At 37.3% G+C, this 13,395-nt stretch overlaps 2 protein-coding genes across 4 annotated transcripts in view; one reads left to right on the top strand and one right to left on the bottom strand.

Annotated features, from left to right (window-relative positions):
- Positions 1 to 1,397: 1,397 nt before the first annotated feature.
- Positions 1,398 to 4,914, bottom strand: LOC121638260 (RNA guanine-N7 methyltransferase activating subunit-like). Of its 2 annotated transcripts, none has more exons than XM_041982937.1 (3): positions 4,822 to 4,914; positions 3,979 to 4,149; positions 1,398 to 2,491 (listed from the first exon to the last, which is right to left on the bottom strand). In XM_041982937.1, exons 2-3 carry the CDS (start codon positions 4,146 to 4,148, stop codon positions 2,275 to 2,277), a joined length of 387 nt encoding a protein of 128 aa, XP_041838871.1. In that variant the 5' UTR covers position 4,149; positions 4,822 to 4,914; the 3' UTR covers positions 1,398 to 2,274. The 2 variants fall into 2 exon arrangements, with proteins under 2 accessions (XP_041838871.1, XP_041838860.1); XM_041982926.1 differs by lacking the exon at positions 4,822 to 4,914 and adding an exon at positions 4,361 to 4,469 and having other exon boundaries at positions 1,405 to 2,491.
- The window catches only part of homer2 (homer scaffold protein 2), a 33,058-nt gene continuing 24,168 nt past the window's right edge, over positions 4,506 to 13,395 (top strand). The window contains exon 1 of one of the 2 annotated variants that reach the window (XM_041982734.1): positions 4,506 to 4,722. In XM_041982734.1, coding sequence (XP_041838668.1) covers positions 4,721 to 4,722 — 2 coding nt within the window. In that variant the 5' untranslated portion in view covers positions 4,506 to 4,720. Of the gene's footprint in view, positions 4,723 to 4,981; positions 5,369 to 13,395 lie in introns of those variants that run through there. The other variant, XM_041982725.1, reaches the window with a different exon arrangement.

Raw genomic sequence — 13,395 nt, 5'->3', positions numbered from 1 at the left:
TGAGCTTTGCAAATCTTTGCATTGTTTTGATTTACATTTTACACAGCACCCCAACTTTTGGAGAATTGGGGTTGTAGCTCAGTGACCTGCATCAGGCCAATGCTACACTACCCTAACTGTAAAGGACTGCTAGCATTTCTTCTTTAATTCTGTCTGCAGTGATTCTAAGTCAGCCAATCTATGACGACAATCCTTTAAAATATAATGCATCTGAGATCTGGAAATATTTGAAGTCAAGTGTCAAAGGTCCTTTACAAACACTTCACCCACTGGACGAACCAGGGAATTAACACTGATGGTCTTACATTTGATATCTTTAGTTTAGAGGATATGTAAAAGCAAACCAAAAAAGAGGACAATAAATGAGTGAATTTAGTAAATTTACAACCACATCAGACAATAATGACTCCTTGAACAAGCAGGAAGATACAGTGGTTTACAAAACATCAAAACTCTTCCAGCTGAGGTTGAGACGTTTGACCTCAGCTTGGTCTACAAATCCCAAATATTTGGACTAGTGATTTCAGCTTTAATTATACTTTCTTTAGAAATGTCAGACATTGTCTGATTCACTTTGAAGTGCTGCGTAGGCTGCATACAATTTGAAATCTAAACTGAAGATATTCCCAAATGTCTCCCATCTCTGTGATAAATTTTTTTTTAAAAGAGGCCAATGAAGTGTGTAGTTCTATGAAAACCTTTGGGCCAAAATATTATCTTTTAGGTTTCCAGTAAACTACTTGCAATAACATTATGTTGTCTTCAACAGGGTACAAACCAGGCTACACAAAAGACGGAACACTGGGTAAAATGTACATTTAAACAGAACACAATGATCTAACAACAGTTATAGGCAAGTTTAGCAGCTGAACTATTAATTTATGTGCTATGACTGTGATGATCCTGCTGAAATGAGATAAGCCCTTTGATCAGATTTCTTCAGGTTCTCTGCATCTTGATATTATGTACATTTATGGCAAAATCCCCAAATTCTTTGAAAAAATGTTTTGATCAGATTTAATGCAATTTTTATTTCTGAATGTCTCAGTCTGACGTCTTATTTGCATTAATTCAATCTCTCTCCATATATATATATATATATATATATTCTTTTAATATTTCACAAATGTTTTGTACTGTTTTCAATTATAAAAAGTGATTGAGTTGCATATCATTGCATATGGATTGTTTCACACATTTTGGTCACACATCTCATCCTTTTTGAGATGGATGTGAAGAAGCGAAGTGTGTAAATTCTGTAATAAAGCTCTCCAGCGAAGTTTGGGGTCATAAAACTAAATGACAAACTACAATAAAAAAAGAAATTCACTTACATCTAGAATGACAGTCTGAAATGATAAAAATATAGATACCACAAAATGACTTCAGAAAACACATATAAACAGAATCAAAATTGCTCACAGTGCCGGGTGGACCAGTGATGGTCTCTTTTGGAGGTTCTGTTCACAAAATGCTTGAGAAGCAGATATTTTTTTCTTCTCCACTAAAAATGTTTAATTAGTCAGGACACTTGACTTCATATAAATGCTATTGTACTCAAATTCACTACATGCATACCTCCCAACAAAAGAAAGAATATTTATTTTGTTAAAAACTTGACTTAACAGGAATAATAGTCATCATTGGATAATTACACCAAAACATCAATTTAATTACTGTCACTTTCACACTGACAATGTTAAACTCCAATTAATATTAGAATACATACTGTAACCTAACAAAACAGCCATTTGATTAAGAAAATACATGTTTATTATCAGAAGTTGATTTCAATTGTCTGTTTTGAGACAGAAAAATAAAGCAGCATTACAAAGACATTTGCTCCAGAAACTCAGATTCATTTCTTGTTTAAACACAGCATATTTTTATGTAATATCAAAGCACACAGAAGTCTAGTTATAAAATAATTTGAAGATAGGACTACTCGCCTGTCATAATGTGACATTAAGCCATTAAGAAAAAGATACTACAAATACTAAAAATGACTTTTCAGCTTTCTTTACAACACGAGTTCCAGTACTGAGAACTGAAGATCTGTTCTCAACAAGAGTCATTACCATGAGTAAAGTGTACATTTATTGAAGTTGAGAAAGACTTTATAACACTGACACATTTTGTCAGCCCGCCCTTACAGTAAGAGTTGGTGGCATTTAAACTATACAAAGAATATCAGCTGCACACAGTATTGCAACGCAAGTTATACGACGGTGAATACTATAAATACCGACAGAAGCTGGGTGATTAGAGCAGATGTCAGTAGCGGTCATGACGAGGTCTCTGGTGATAGGAGTTGTAACCCTGGTTGGAGCTCGGAGGCCCTGACTGATAACCACTTCCATGCCCACTGTAGCGGTCTCGGTCTCTGTTGTGCCAGTGCTGCCCACGATGGCCCCCTCGCCAACCCCTGTCTCCTCCCCAATCTCTGCCTCCTCCCCACCCACGATCTCCATGTGCTCGACGATCCTGGTACCTTGATGAAAACAAGTTAAACTTCAACCATAGGCACTGAATTATGGATTAAATAATATGTAAAAAAAAGATGTACACCTGTGTTGAACAAATAAATCACAAATGAGAATTATCACTCTACCCCAATTTAATAAATCATTTCTATTATTTTTCTAAATTAAGCAAATCTTGCTTTACATCATTTAAAATGATCTTAGATTTCTGTGCCATATATGATTCAACCACAGCAGCTAAAGATAGACCACCCACCTAGCAAAAATGATGAAATTACAAATCTTGGAAGATGTTCATTCAGTTTTTCTTTATTTTCTATATCTGATTACTTTGTGTCTCTTAGCAGTCAGTTTGATAATCTTTGTTTTTATTTAATTTTTTCTTATGGATGCATCTTTGTAGTCTTTGTAGTGTGTCTTTGTAGCCTCTCTGCCATAAAGTTCATCACTTTGTGAGATGGTTTGGCTTGACTTTAAAAACACCAATAGCTAAGCATTACCTCTACATTAGATTCAGGACTAAGGGAACCCTGACACCTTGACTTTAGGCCCAGTATAACTATTCAATAATACCTCCAGAGGCTTGAAAGATGCCTTTATCTCGAAATAATTGTGTTTTGTCTGTGAACTATATTGTAGCACCTTTGTGATACCCTTCTTAAGTTGTGTGGTTGTAAAAAAAAATTGCAAAAAGAGTAATGTTGGCATGCATTTCCTGGTAAACATCTCTGAATGCCATGCTTCCTTTTTTCCTGGTTTTGCACTACTTAAAGCCCTACGTGTTTGTTTTGGCCCACAGAGGTAGACGGCACATCTGGTTCTGCAGCTTCGTCGTCCTCATTTAAACTTTCATCCTTTCCTGTGTCATTCTTTCACTCACTTGATTTTAATCCTCTGAAAACTCCAGATCTGAATCTCCCCCAATGACTGTTACCTCTGCCATGGATGTGTCCACTGAAAAAATGTGGCACAAACAGTGGTACAAAGTCCTGGCACCCAGCACAGAGGACTAAAAGAGCTTTTTTTTTCTCTCTCTCTCTCTCTCTTTTTTTTTTAAAGAAAATATATAAACTCAGCTCTGAAAATTGACTTAAATATTTCTAAGAGGTTTATTCACTGGAATCTAACATTTAAAATTATGTTAACATGATTATTCTTTTTGTTTCCATAAAATGTGCTGACCAAAGTCAAAACCAGTTTGAAAAGACAGCCACACAAGCTAGCAATGCCACACCCACTCACATGTGATATCTCTTGAAGCTACAGTTGTCCTCTGTAAGGATATACAAGACTTTAAAAAGTAACATGTGCAGTGTGAGGAAAAAGTAGCAAAACTGTAATGTCCACTACAAGGGACAAATATGAATTACTGGGTCTCAGGAGGATAGTATGATAACTTCTACTGTTCTTTTGCTCTACAAACACAGAGAAGCATCATTACCACAGAGAATAAATTGTGACAGATGGGGAAAAAATGCTAGGGAGGAAGCGTTACCTGTTATCCCTGCCTCTCTGGTTTCCCCCACCACGCCCCCTCCAGTCCTCCACAATGGGTGGAGGGTCAGCAGGGCGGTTCAGATACTGTTGGTATTCATGATCCTCAGATGTAAATCTGTTTGCAAACAGGTCCTCGTAGTTCTGCAGATTTTCCGAGGCTTCGGTCATTCTGTGGAAGTCATAAGAATTTCTAATGACGTAAAGTTTACCAGTGAAGTGAAGGTAATCGTGAAGCCCTAGCTGCTAATACAGTTAAGATGAGCTCCCCTCGTGAATCACTAAAAACGAAACACGTTTGTATACAAAAAGCGTTATCCACCGATACAAGACACACATGCAGAATAACAAATTAATTTACAATGCCAGATTTGAAAACACACCTTTATATGCCTAAGAGTCTTGTTAGCTTTAGCGACACGAGTGGTGTAAAATTCCAGTACTAGAACGTCAATGAATTGCTTCCCCCGAAACACAAATATTACTTAATGGTTCCGTAAACGCGCGCACCTGCTTGTGATTGCTTCCGTGACCCGTCAGTTAGAAGAAAGGACCAACAATCAAATCAAACACTTTTGATAAACAACAATAATAGTAATAACAAATTACTTTAAACCAAGTTTTAAAAAAAGAAAAGGAAAGGCTGAAGATGGTTATAAGTGGAACAGCTAATCATGTATGACATTTATTCCGCTAAATTTGGGAGAAAGTGCCAGCAATTAGATGCCAGAGCAACCACTTAAATGTAAGTGGAGTTTTGTTTGAATAACACACCATCATTTTTAATCACCTGTATCTATGTGGTTTGCTCATTTGTATATTAAAAAAAATCGTGGTTTCATACCATAGCATTGGCTAACCGTCCTACCGAAACCGCAGACGGCACCACAGATACCACAGGTTTTAAAAAAAGGAGGGGTGGCTCTAGAAAAAGCAGGTGGAAGCCGCTCCGTGTCGCTGCTGCTGCTGCCCTTCATATGAAACACAAGCCCATTGGGGAGAAACTCCGCGTAGGGAGCAGGGAAATATTAACTTAATTCATTTACACCGATTTTTGGGGGACACAAAGGAAGAAACCATTTGGAAGTGGAATTTATTGTCGCGGATGGAAAGAGGAAAAACAAACGAGGAAAACGGGAAAAACTTCCTGAAATGAACGTGGTTCTGTGAAAGGGAGCTTGACAACCCGGTGAATCGAGTTTACGAAGTGCTCTCATATTTCACTTATCTCTCAGCAGCAAGAGGACTTGTTCGAAGCTGGCTCACGGAGTATAAACTCAGTGGACCGCTAATCATTTGCGGACTTTTAACTGCGCTTTATAACATTATTTTCAACAGTCAATAAAACATACAGATAAAAAGGAGTTGTTTGTCAAGTCCGCAGCGATGGGGTGAGTAATCCAGAGAGCGCTGCCCTTCAGAGCGCCTCTCCTGACACCTGCACTTACAATTTGAAATTTTATGTTTTATTTGCTCGTTAAAAATACAACAGAATACCTCTTCAGGCCTTTAGTCCAGCCATGCCTGTAAATAGATCTAACTTTCATTATAGCTGCTCTCAAGAGCTTAACTGTGCGTAAGGAAGATCCTTGCATTACAAGATTATTAGTCAATGTGGGGAATTTATGGGGTGACTCTTGGACTAGGTTCTCTCTGAGATATCCCGAACTGATGTGTGAAAAATGCTTGATGCGGTATTTATTAATGAACTCATTTCCAATTTCTAAGTAGAAATTCTGACGCATAGATCTAATTTCTCTCGGAATGCCACAGTATTTATCTGTGCAAATATGGCTTTGATGGTGATTATACGGAGGTGTCAGTCAACACTGTCCACTAATAAGAAGAGATGGCACTTGTGGGAATGTGTGTTTTCGCGTGTGTTCTCCACGGGGCTGGAGGTAGTGGTTTGTTTTCAAGCTGTTTACAGAAAACAGTGCGTTATTCTTTGCCTCCACAGTCTACTGTGGTTTTAGTGTTGACTCTGTGGCTCAATGCCATAGTTATGCAATCACCAGCTCTCTTCATATACTGGATACATGATTGAGTTTTCTTTGGACTACCGACTTCACTGTGCATCGCCTATTTTTTTTTTTTATTTTTATTTTGAAATGTAAAAAACAACTCATTGCTACCAATTTCTAGCAAAATAAACCGAGCAGTTCATTTAAATAATAGGAATGGCTGCATTTACAACATTAATAAACTTAAAACCACGGTATAGATTATGCAGCATTAATGTTCAGTATTTAGGTTAAAAAATGCCCCTCAGTGTCACTATTAATTTCTTACTATACAAAACTATGACATATAAATTAAACCAGTTTGACAGCCATGACTCTCTATCAGGAGTTTGGTGTAGTCATCGAACCGGTTTGGAAGGAGTGTGTCTTGAAACTGGCCCAGTGGACCAGCATCAGCATGACAACCAGGCCAAGACAGGCAGGTCACACCTACTGGCAGAAACACAGGTTCTTCTTTTTCCAGTTCCTTGGTTTCAGTCAGTGACAACCAGTAGTTTCACTTGATAGTTAAAAACATTTTGAAAGAATGAAACAATGGCCTCCTTTGATATCTTGATCTGGCTGACTATTCTATAAACTCTCCAAGTGTCAGGATTTGTTGGGGTTACAATTAATTGTAACTCTATCGCTTTTGGTAACCCAAATGGCTCTTATTTGTTATTATTGTTGTTATTATTATTATTATTATTATTATTATTATTGCAGTAAATGTTGTATTTTAAGTATCCTATTACAATGTTGTAGAACCATAGATAACCTCTCAAAACCACTTTTGTTTGACCAGCAGCTCAAAACCCACAGATAATTAACATGTACTGCAAAAGACTCACTGAACAGGATCCAGCGTTTCATAATTTAAAATTATTCAACTGATCTAAGAAATTTTCATTTAATGATATTGCAGCCATGTTTAAATCAGTATCAGTTAGGTTATCTAAACAGTGAAGCAAAACTTAAAATATTAAATTTACCATTACAGAAGACGAAGAGAATCACAAATCAAATGTGTAAAACTTAAATCAATCAGTGGTGACATATTATTTCTCTTGATGAATGATGAAATGGTAATATATTCATAAAATTCACACTATCTTTTCAGTTAGTCAGTCATTTGTAGAGCTACAGCTAACCCATTTAAATTATTTTTTGTGGTTAATTTGCAGAAAATGTAAAGTGTATTTAATTTCATAATTGCCTTTCATTATCTAAAAAAGTGCGTGTATGTGTATATAATTGTTTTTGTTTTTTTTTGTTTAGATATTTAGGTCCTCTTATCTTTGAAAATCTTGGGAGTTGTAGATTAATTAGGCACAATGCACTTTTTTGAATCACCCATAGACTAAATCTTTAAATTTGGATCATATGATCTATCATTACTTTATCATGACTTTTTTAACCTTGAGACGAGTCTTATTGATCATATCTTTTCTGCATGAGATATTGAGGACATAATGTATGTACCTCTGGTCCAAATTAAAACATGGAATTCATGCAACACTCAGTAAATCGAGTGTTATTTAAGGTTGCTGCAAATTAAAATGGTGAGTATTTGAATTGTAATAGTAGGAAGAAAATGATGGTAACAGTATTTTTAAGTACAGTTTTGGCGCTTAAGCATGGACCAATACCAAAATGAAGCCCGGATTGCCTGAAGCCCCTTCTACAGGAATAAGTAGTCACATAGCCAGCAATACAATCAGCATATTGCTATTTAAAGTAAGCCATGCTGAGAGCAGCCCTAACACAGGGATAGATGATAATCTCCTGGCTGGCCAGAGAATGACATCTGAAGGCTTAACACTCATTGATTAGGCTCTGACATGGAAGTGGGCCTTTCGGCTGCCCTGGCAGGAGAGTGGACTTTAAGCCTAATCATAGTGTGTGTTCTGTCTACCACTTGTTTGGAGAAGGTTGTTAAGGTGTAGCGTAGAGGAGCAGAAGCAGGTCTTACTATTAAAGAATTGTATGTAAATGAAAGGGGACAGGCTGACATTGGATTGGACATCTCACCAGATGGTTGAAGCCAAGGGGGCCATCTGCTGTTATGCTGTGTTTCTGTGGAGACTCACTTCCTTTTCCTTTAGATTGCTCAGATTAAGTTGGGCTCTTCAGCCCACCTCAGTGTGGGGAACACCTGCTGTGATTGCTGGTGTGAAACTGGCCTACTGCCTGCATTACATGGGACTCTTTATGATGCCAAAACGCTGCCATTAATGTTGAAGGTCACTGCTAGGGATTACAGCAAAAAATGTAAATGAGTTGGTGACCATAGAAAAAAAGATTTGGATAAGCATTTTGCCACACAGCCATTAAAGTATGAATGTGATGTTTAGTACTGCCACAAATGGAATTTAATCTGTGGAAACACTGATGCACAACATTTTTAATACCATAGTGACGCTCTAGTATCAATAGCCAATTACTGTTTTGTTGAATGATTAGTCTAGCAGTTGTTTCTTGATTAATCCCAAACACCACGCTGGGTACCCATCAGTCCATCGATTGTGCTTGTATTTCAGAGCTTACAGTGTAGTCACCACATATTTGGATATCCACTACAAGACTTGTGTGCCTGTGATTGTTAGAATGCTGATGAAGTTAAAAAGCTGAACAAGAAAAGGAGAAAAAAATAGCAGTTACAACCCACACATACCCACATACATAAACCAGGCAAGGAATGATGTCTCTTTTATAGAGAGAGAATCAAAATATAAGGAAAGTCCACCTAGCCATCTATATGGCCCATCCTATGCCATGGTTTAGGGCTAGTTAGCCATTATTACTTAATCCTCACAAGAAAAAGGACACCCTACCCCACTTGGCAGAATGCAGACCCATGAATGGAAATGAAAAATAGGGCCAAGGTTGGAGGGTGACAGCAGCAAAAACTCCCCTGCTGTTATTCAGAAGCAACCACTTAATTCTCAAAATTGCCCACCAACTAGATGTCTGACTGGGTCTCAGCCAAAACCAGAAACTCTGGTGGCAGCTTCTGTGCTGGATAATGTAAAAGTGTAATCTGATGCTTCTTTTCTTTTTGTATAGTGGGCGCAAAACTCTACATTTACGTGCAAAAATGTAAAGTGTCTTTTTAACAAGTTTAACACTGACAGTCTTGTTGTTTTAGTTTTCTCTCCTATCTAAACAAAGGGGAAGACAAAACACTGATATCGCACCATAGAGATGGTGGTACACCATCTGACAGCCTCAAAAAAACTCTGGCTCGGCCATCCACACAACAAGACTTGAGTTTTAAAATATATTCACTGTTAAATATTATTACCATGGCTAGTCCTTTTCTTTCTAGTGACTAGAAAATCGTGTTTTCCTGTTGATGATAGACTAAAATACATAGAAAAAGCTGTTTGTAAATATATTCATGTTTATGTAGACAGAGCCTTAGATTGGTTATTTCAAACTGAAATGTCTTGCCACTGCTTTTTAACTTTTGGTCACCATAAACTGTTGCAGTTGACAGCTTCACAGTGCCAACATATCAAAGGTGTGTTTGATATTTTTATGGCCAGATGAAACAAAGGCTCATTTGGTCACGTGTCTTCTGGTGGCGTTAGCCTCAGGGACTGAGGCTGTTGTGTTGCAAGTGGACTTGTAAATTGCAGAAAATGCAGAGGGAATATCCCAGGACTCTTCAGTATAATCTCAGGTTATTTTTTCAGTTCTTTTGGCAGGAGCTTTGCTGATTATTTTAAGATCTGTTTATTAATAAAATTGGAAGGTAACTGGATGGAAGTGTCAAGTCTTTTCCTGGTTTTAATAGTAGAGTGATAATAGTTAAGTTCACATTTGAAGGTATTTTTTGTTTTTCCTTTCAAAAGTTCTTGAATCCAGGGTGGCATGGGCTATAGAGTAATTGAGAAGCAATACCTTATTCAAGCCCCCAGTGCATAATGCAATAATTGACATTGAACCAGGAGTGTCAAACTCCAGTCCTCGAGGGCCGGAATCGTGCAGGTTTTCATTGTTTCCCTGATCTAACACCCCTGATTTAAATTAATGGGTTATTATGAAGAAGTTGACAAGAAGCTGTTAGATCCATTTGATTTTATTCAGGTGTGTTGGAGCAAGGAAATGACTACAACCTGCAGGATAGCGGCCCTTGACGACTGGAGTTTGACACCCCTGGATTAAACTGAGATTTTATGCTCTTTTTTTTTGTAAATGTCAGAAGAAGACAGATGAAGACATGATAGAAAGTTGCCCTTATTCCATTCATTTCTTCAACATTCAGCAGGATTCTTTGAGTCCAGGTTATTGCATGTATTATCTGGGGGCAAACCTGCTTTGCTTTGACCTGCTGACATCATTAGTACAACAATATGTCTTTATTGCAATGAAAGCCCAGGTGGTGATATTGTAATAAACCCACAGAGCTTTCCTCTTCTGAATACTTTGCTCATTTACGCCAATAAAATCACTGCTTTAATAAGACTGCTAATCTCTCCAGCAGGTCTCGCAGGTAAAATGACAGAGCACCTTAATTTGTCTGACATGAACAGGTTTAGAGAGTATTTAGTGAGTTTAGTGAGTATTTATGCAATTAAATTCTGTTAAGAAATAAATTCAGTATGGCTACCCCAGCACCTTTTCTGATTTTCCATTTTTATATTTCTTGATTTAGCTGATCTGCACATCTTTTTGACGAAGAGTTTTTTTTTATTTTCTTTCTGTACAAAGAAAGATGTTCTTTTGTTACTCTTTCTCATTGAAGAGCCAAGTATACTTGGCATGTTGCTGTCAACACCAGCAGAGAAGGTGAGGAAGGATAAGTGTGCTCACTCAGTGCTCCTTAACTAACTAAACTAAGAATATTGACTAGTGAAAGATGCAGCTTTTGCCTGTGAAGTACATTCCTTATGTTCTTCAGACCATACTAGTCTATGGACAGCATACACATGTATTCTGCATATTCTGATTTTAAGTCGCTGTTGTAATCTGGTTGTGCTTATGTGATTAAAATTAAATTGTAACTAAAGTTTTTGGGCATTGGATGAATGGAAAATTCCTGCTGTTCATCAGTTGTACGTTATAAATGGACCTTTTCTGTTCTCAAAATTGTGTCCATTCCTAATGAGACAGTTTGCCTGTGTGTGTGTGTGTTTTCATTAATAGTAACGTGGTGCATATCTCTGAAAATAACTATATAGTTCGGTATTTTGCCTCTAGATGATTCAAAAGCTGGAAAATATGCATTTTAACTAGCTTATGACCTTATGAATTCCCACTGGCACAGCTGCTAATGAGGATATCCGATTATATAACTGACTCATTGTGCCTGTGGGTTTGCACCCGATAGTACCTGAACTCAAACTTGGCAAGCTTATTCATTCCTAGCACATTTCACCGTTTAAATGTGCTGTAAAACAACCAAACCACTTAAATAGGACTGCATTTCTATTAAATTTGAAAGACCTAGTGCATTTTGGGTTCAACCCTATTTCACTTTGAGTGGTCATGTTTCGATTTCCTGTGCTGCATCATGCATGTTGTTTAACTTGTCAAGTCAGGCACATAATTTTCACTTTTTGTCAGAAAGTGAAGAATGCAGTCGATCGAAATCTGCTGACACTGCAGATTTCTGTTAAGTAGGTTTATATATATATATATATATATATATATGTATGTATATATATTTTTTCTTTTTTCTTTTTTTTTTAAGATTTCTATATTTTAGTTTGACCCAAGATTCTTAAATCACTTGTCAGACAGAGAGCTGGATGACTGTGACTGACGGATGAATAGACTTTGTTTGGGGAACAAGCCTCAAGTAGATTTCTACACTCAGGAATCTGGATGAGGCTGTTTTTTTGCATACCGAAAGAAAACAAAAAAAGCCTCCCTCAGTTTTGGTGCAGAACACAAATGCACTTTGTCTGCAACTTGGTGCATTGAAATCACCATCCAAAGTCTCTGTGAAAGATAGAACCCTCCTGCTGTTATTCGTACTTCCTGTCAGGACACAGTGTTATCTTACATTAACCTAAAATGTCTTCTTAAATGATTTAGATAACCCTTAATCCTAGCAAACTTCAGGTACTGGTCGATTAAATATTCTATAATGTTGAGAACATTTTTGCGTGCCACTAAGCTTTCTCTTAATATAGATTCATTGATGTAAATGTTTTTAATTTACATGCAGAACGAAGTCCTTTCCCAAAAGTTTATACTTCCGGTATATCAGCACATTTCTTTACTCCCCCCACCCTCCTCCAATGTAATAATTTTCACACAACACAACTGCTGCATTATCAGTGAGTATTTGCCTGGGGTGGGTGTGGAGATGTATGTAGACACAGACCATGCAGACTTACTCAGACCTGTGCCTCCTCCACAGAAACACACACACACCTGTAAATTATTCAAAGTGCCAGATGGGGACAGAACACCTGACAGCAAGCAGGACAAAGAATTCAGAGGTCATGAAGTCCCAATTGTTTTCCTTTTTTTTTTTTTTTTTTTTATCCAGTAAAAATCAATCAACCTAATGCTTTTTATCTCAGAAAAGCAGATTGCTGGATTTCACTGACAGTTGTAGGAGTGCATCCATGTGTTTAGCTGTGGCCTTTCACTTGTCTTCCCCTGCCAGTGTGAGTTTGCCATAGCAAAGGTCAGCGTGTGTGTGTCTGTGTGTGTATAGAAAGCAGCAACAGTGATCTGTTTAATGGGTTTTGTTGTTCCCAAAACAGATGAAGACTGAGATTAGGCTTAAAGAGGACAGTGAATTTATTAGGCTTTCATTTCTGTGAGAACTGTAATCCCAATGGAAGTAAAAGCTTTATTAGCTCATGAATATTTGCAGTATACCAGCCTGTCAGTTAAAGTAATATTGAACTGAACGTCCTCCAGACAGCTTATTTCACCAGTTTCTTTTACAACAATGCATCCTATGTATGCTGTTTAATTTCAATTTCAAGTCATAGAGTAGGAGAGGAGTTAACTTTCTTTTAGCCTTAACGGCCATTTCTTTGCAGCTGGTATTGATGTGACTTAAAAATAAAAATATGCTTTTAGATAATCTGGATTTAAGTTATTTCTCTAAGCACATCTCTGTGCTCTAAAATATGCAATGTTTATAATGCTCTGTGTTGGCCATGGATGTTTTTATGAAAATGCTGCTGCTCCACTGCGTAGGGCACACTTCTGTGCACTTCACATATTCATATGAAAGTAAATGGTGTTTCAAGAAGCACATACAAAAAGATGAAGAATGAATACTAGAAAGTGTCATGATTTAACATGGTTTACAGCACAAAAACTGATGTTCTAGGACATTGTTGAGAAAAGCTCTCTCTTAAAAGCATGTGTGTAACCATGCATGTAGGAAGAATCATGTTGAGAGAGATACATAAGGGAGGGAGATAAGAGGCCTCTAATCT

The sequence above is a fragment of the Melanotaenia boesemani genome, chromosome 1 (assembly GCF_017639745.1).
Source record: "Melanotaenia boesemani isolate fMelBoe1 chromosome 1, fMelBoe1.pri, whole genome shotgun sequence".
Lineage (NCBI taxonomy): Eukaryota > Metazoa > Chordata > Actinopteri > Atheriniformes > Melanotaeniidae > Melanotaenia > Melanotaenia boesemani.
This window is presented reverse-complemented; position numbering and strand designations above follow the sequence as displayed.

Excerpts from the sequence above, each read along its gene's own strand:
- LOC121638260 (XM_041982937.1), bottom strand. The coding sequence starts at position 4,148 with ATGACCGAAGCCTCGGAAAATCTGCAGAACTACGAGGACCTGTTTGCA. Across the intron at positions 2,492-3,978 it reads CAGAGAGGCAGGGATAACAG|GTACCAGGATCGTCGAGCAC; the intron begins GTAACGCTTCCT and ends GTTTTCATCAAG.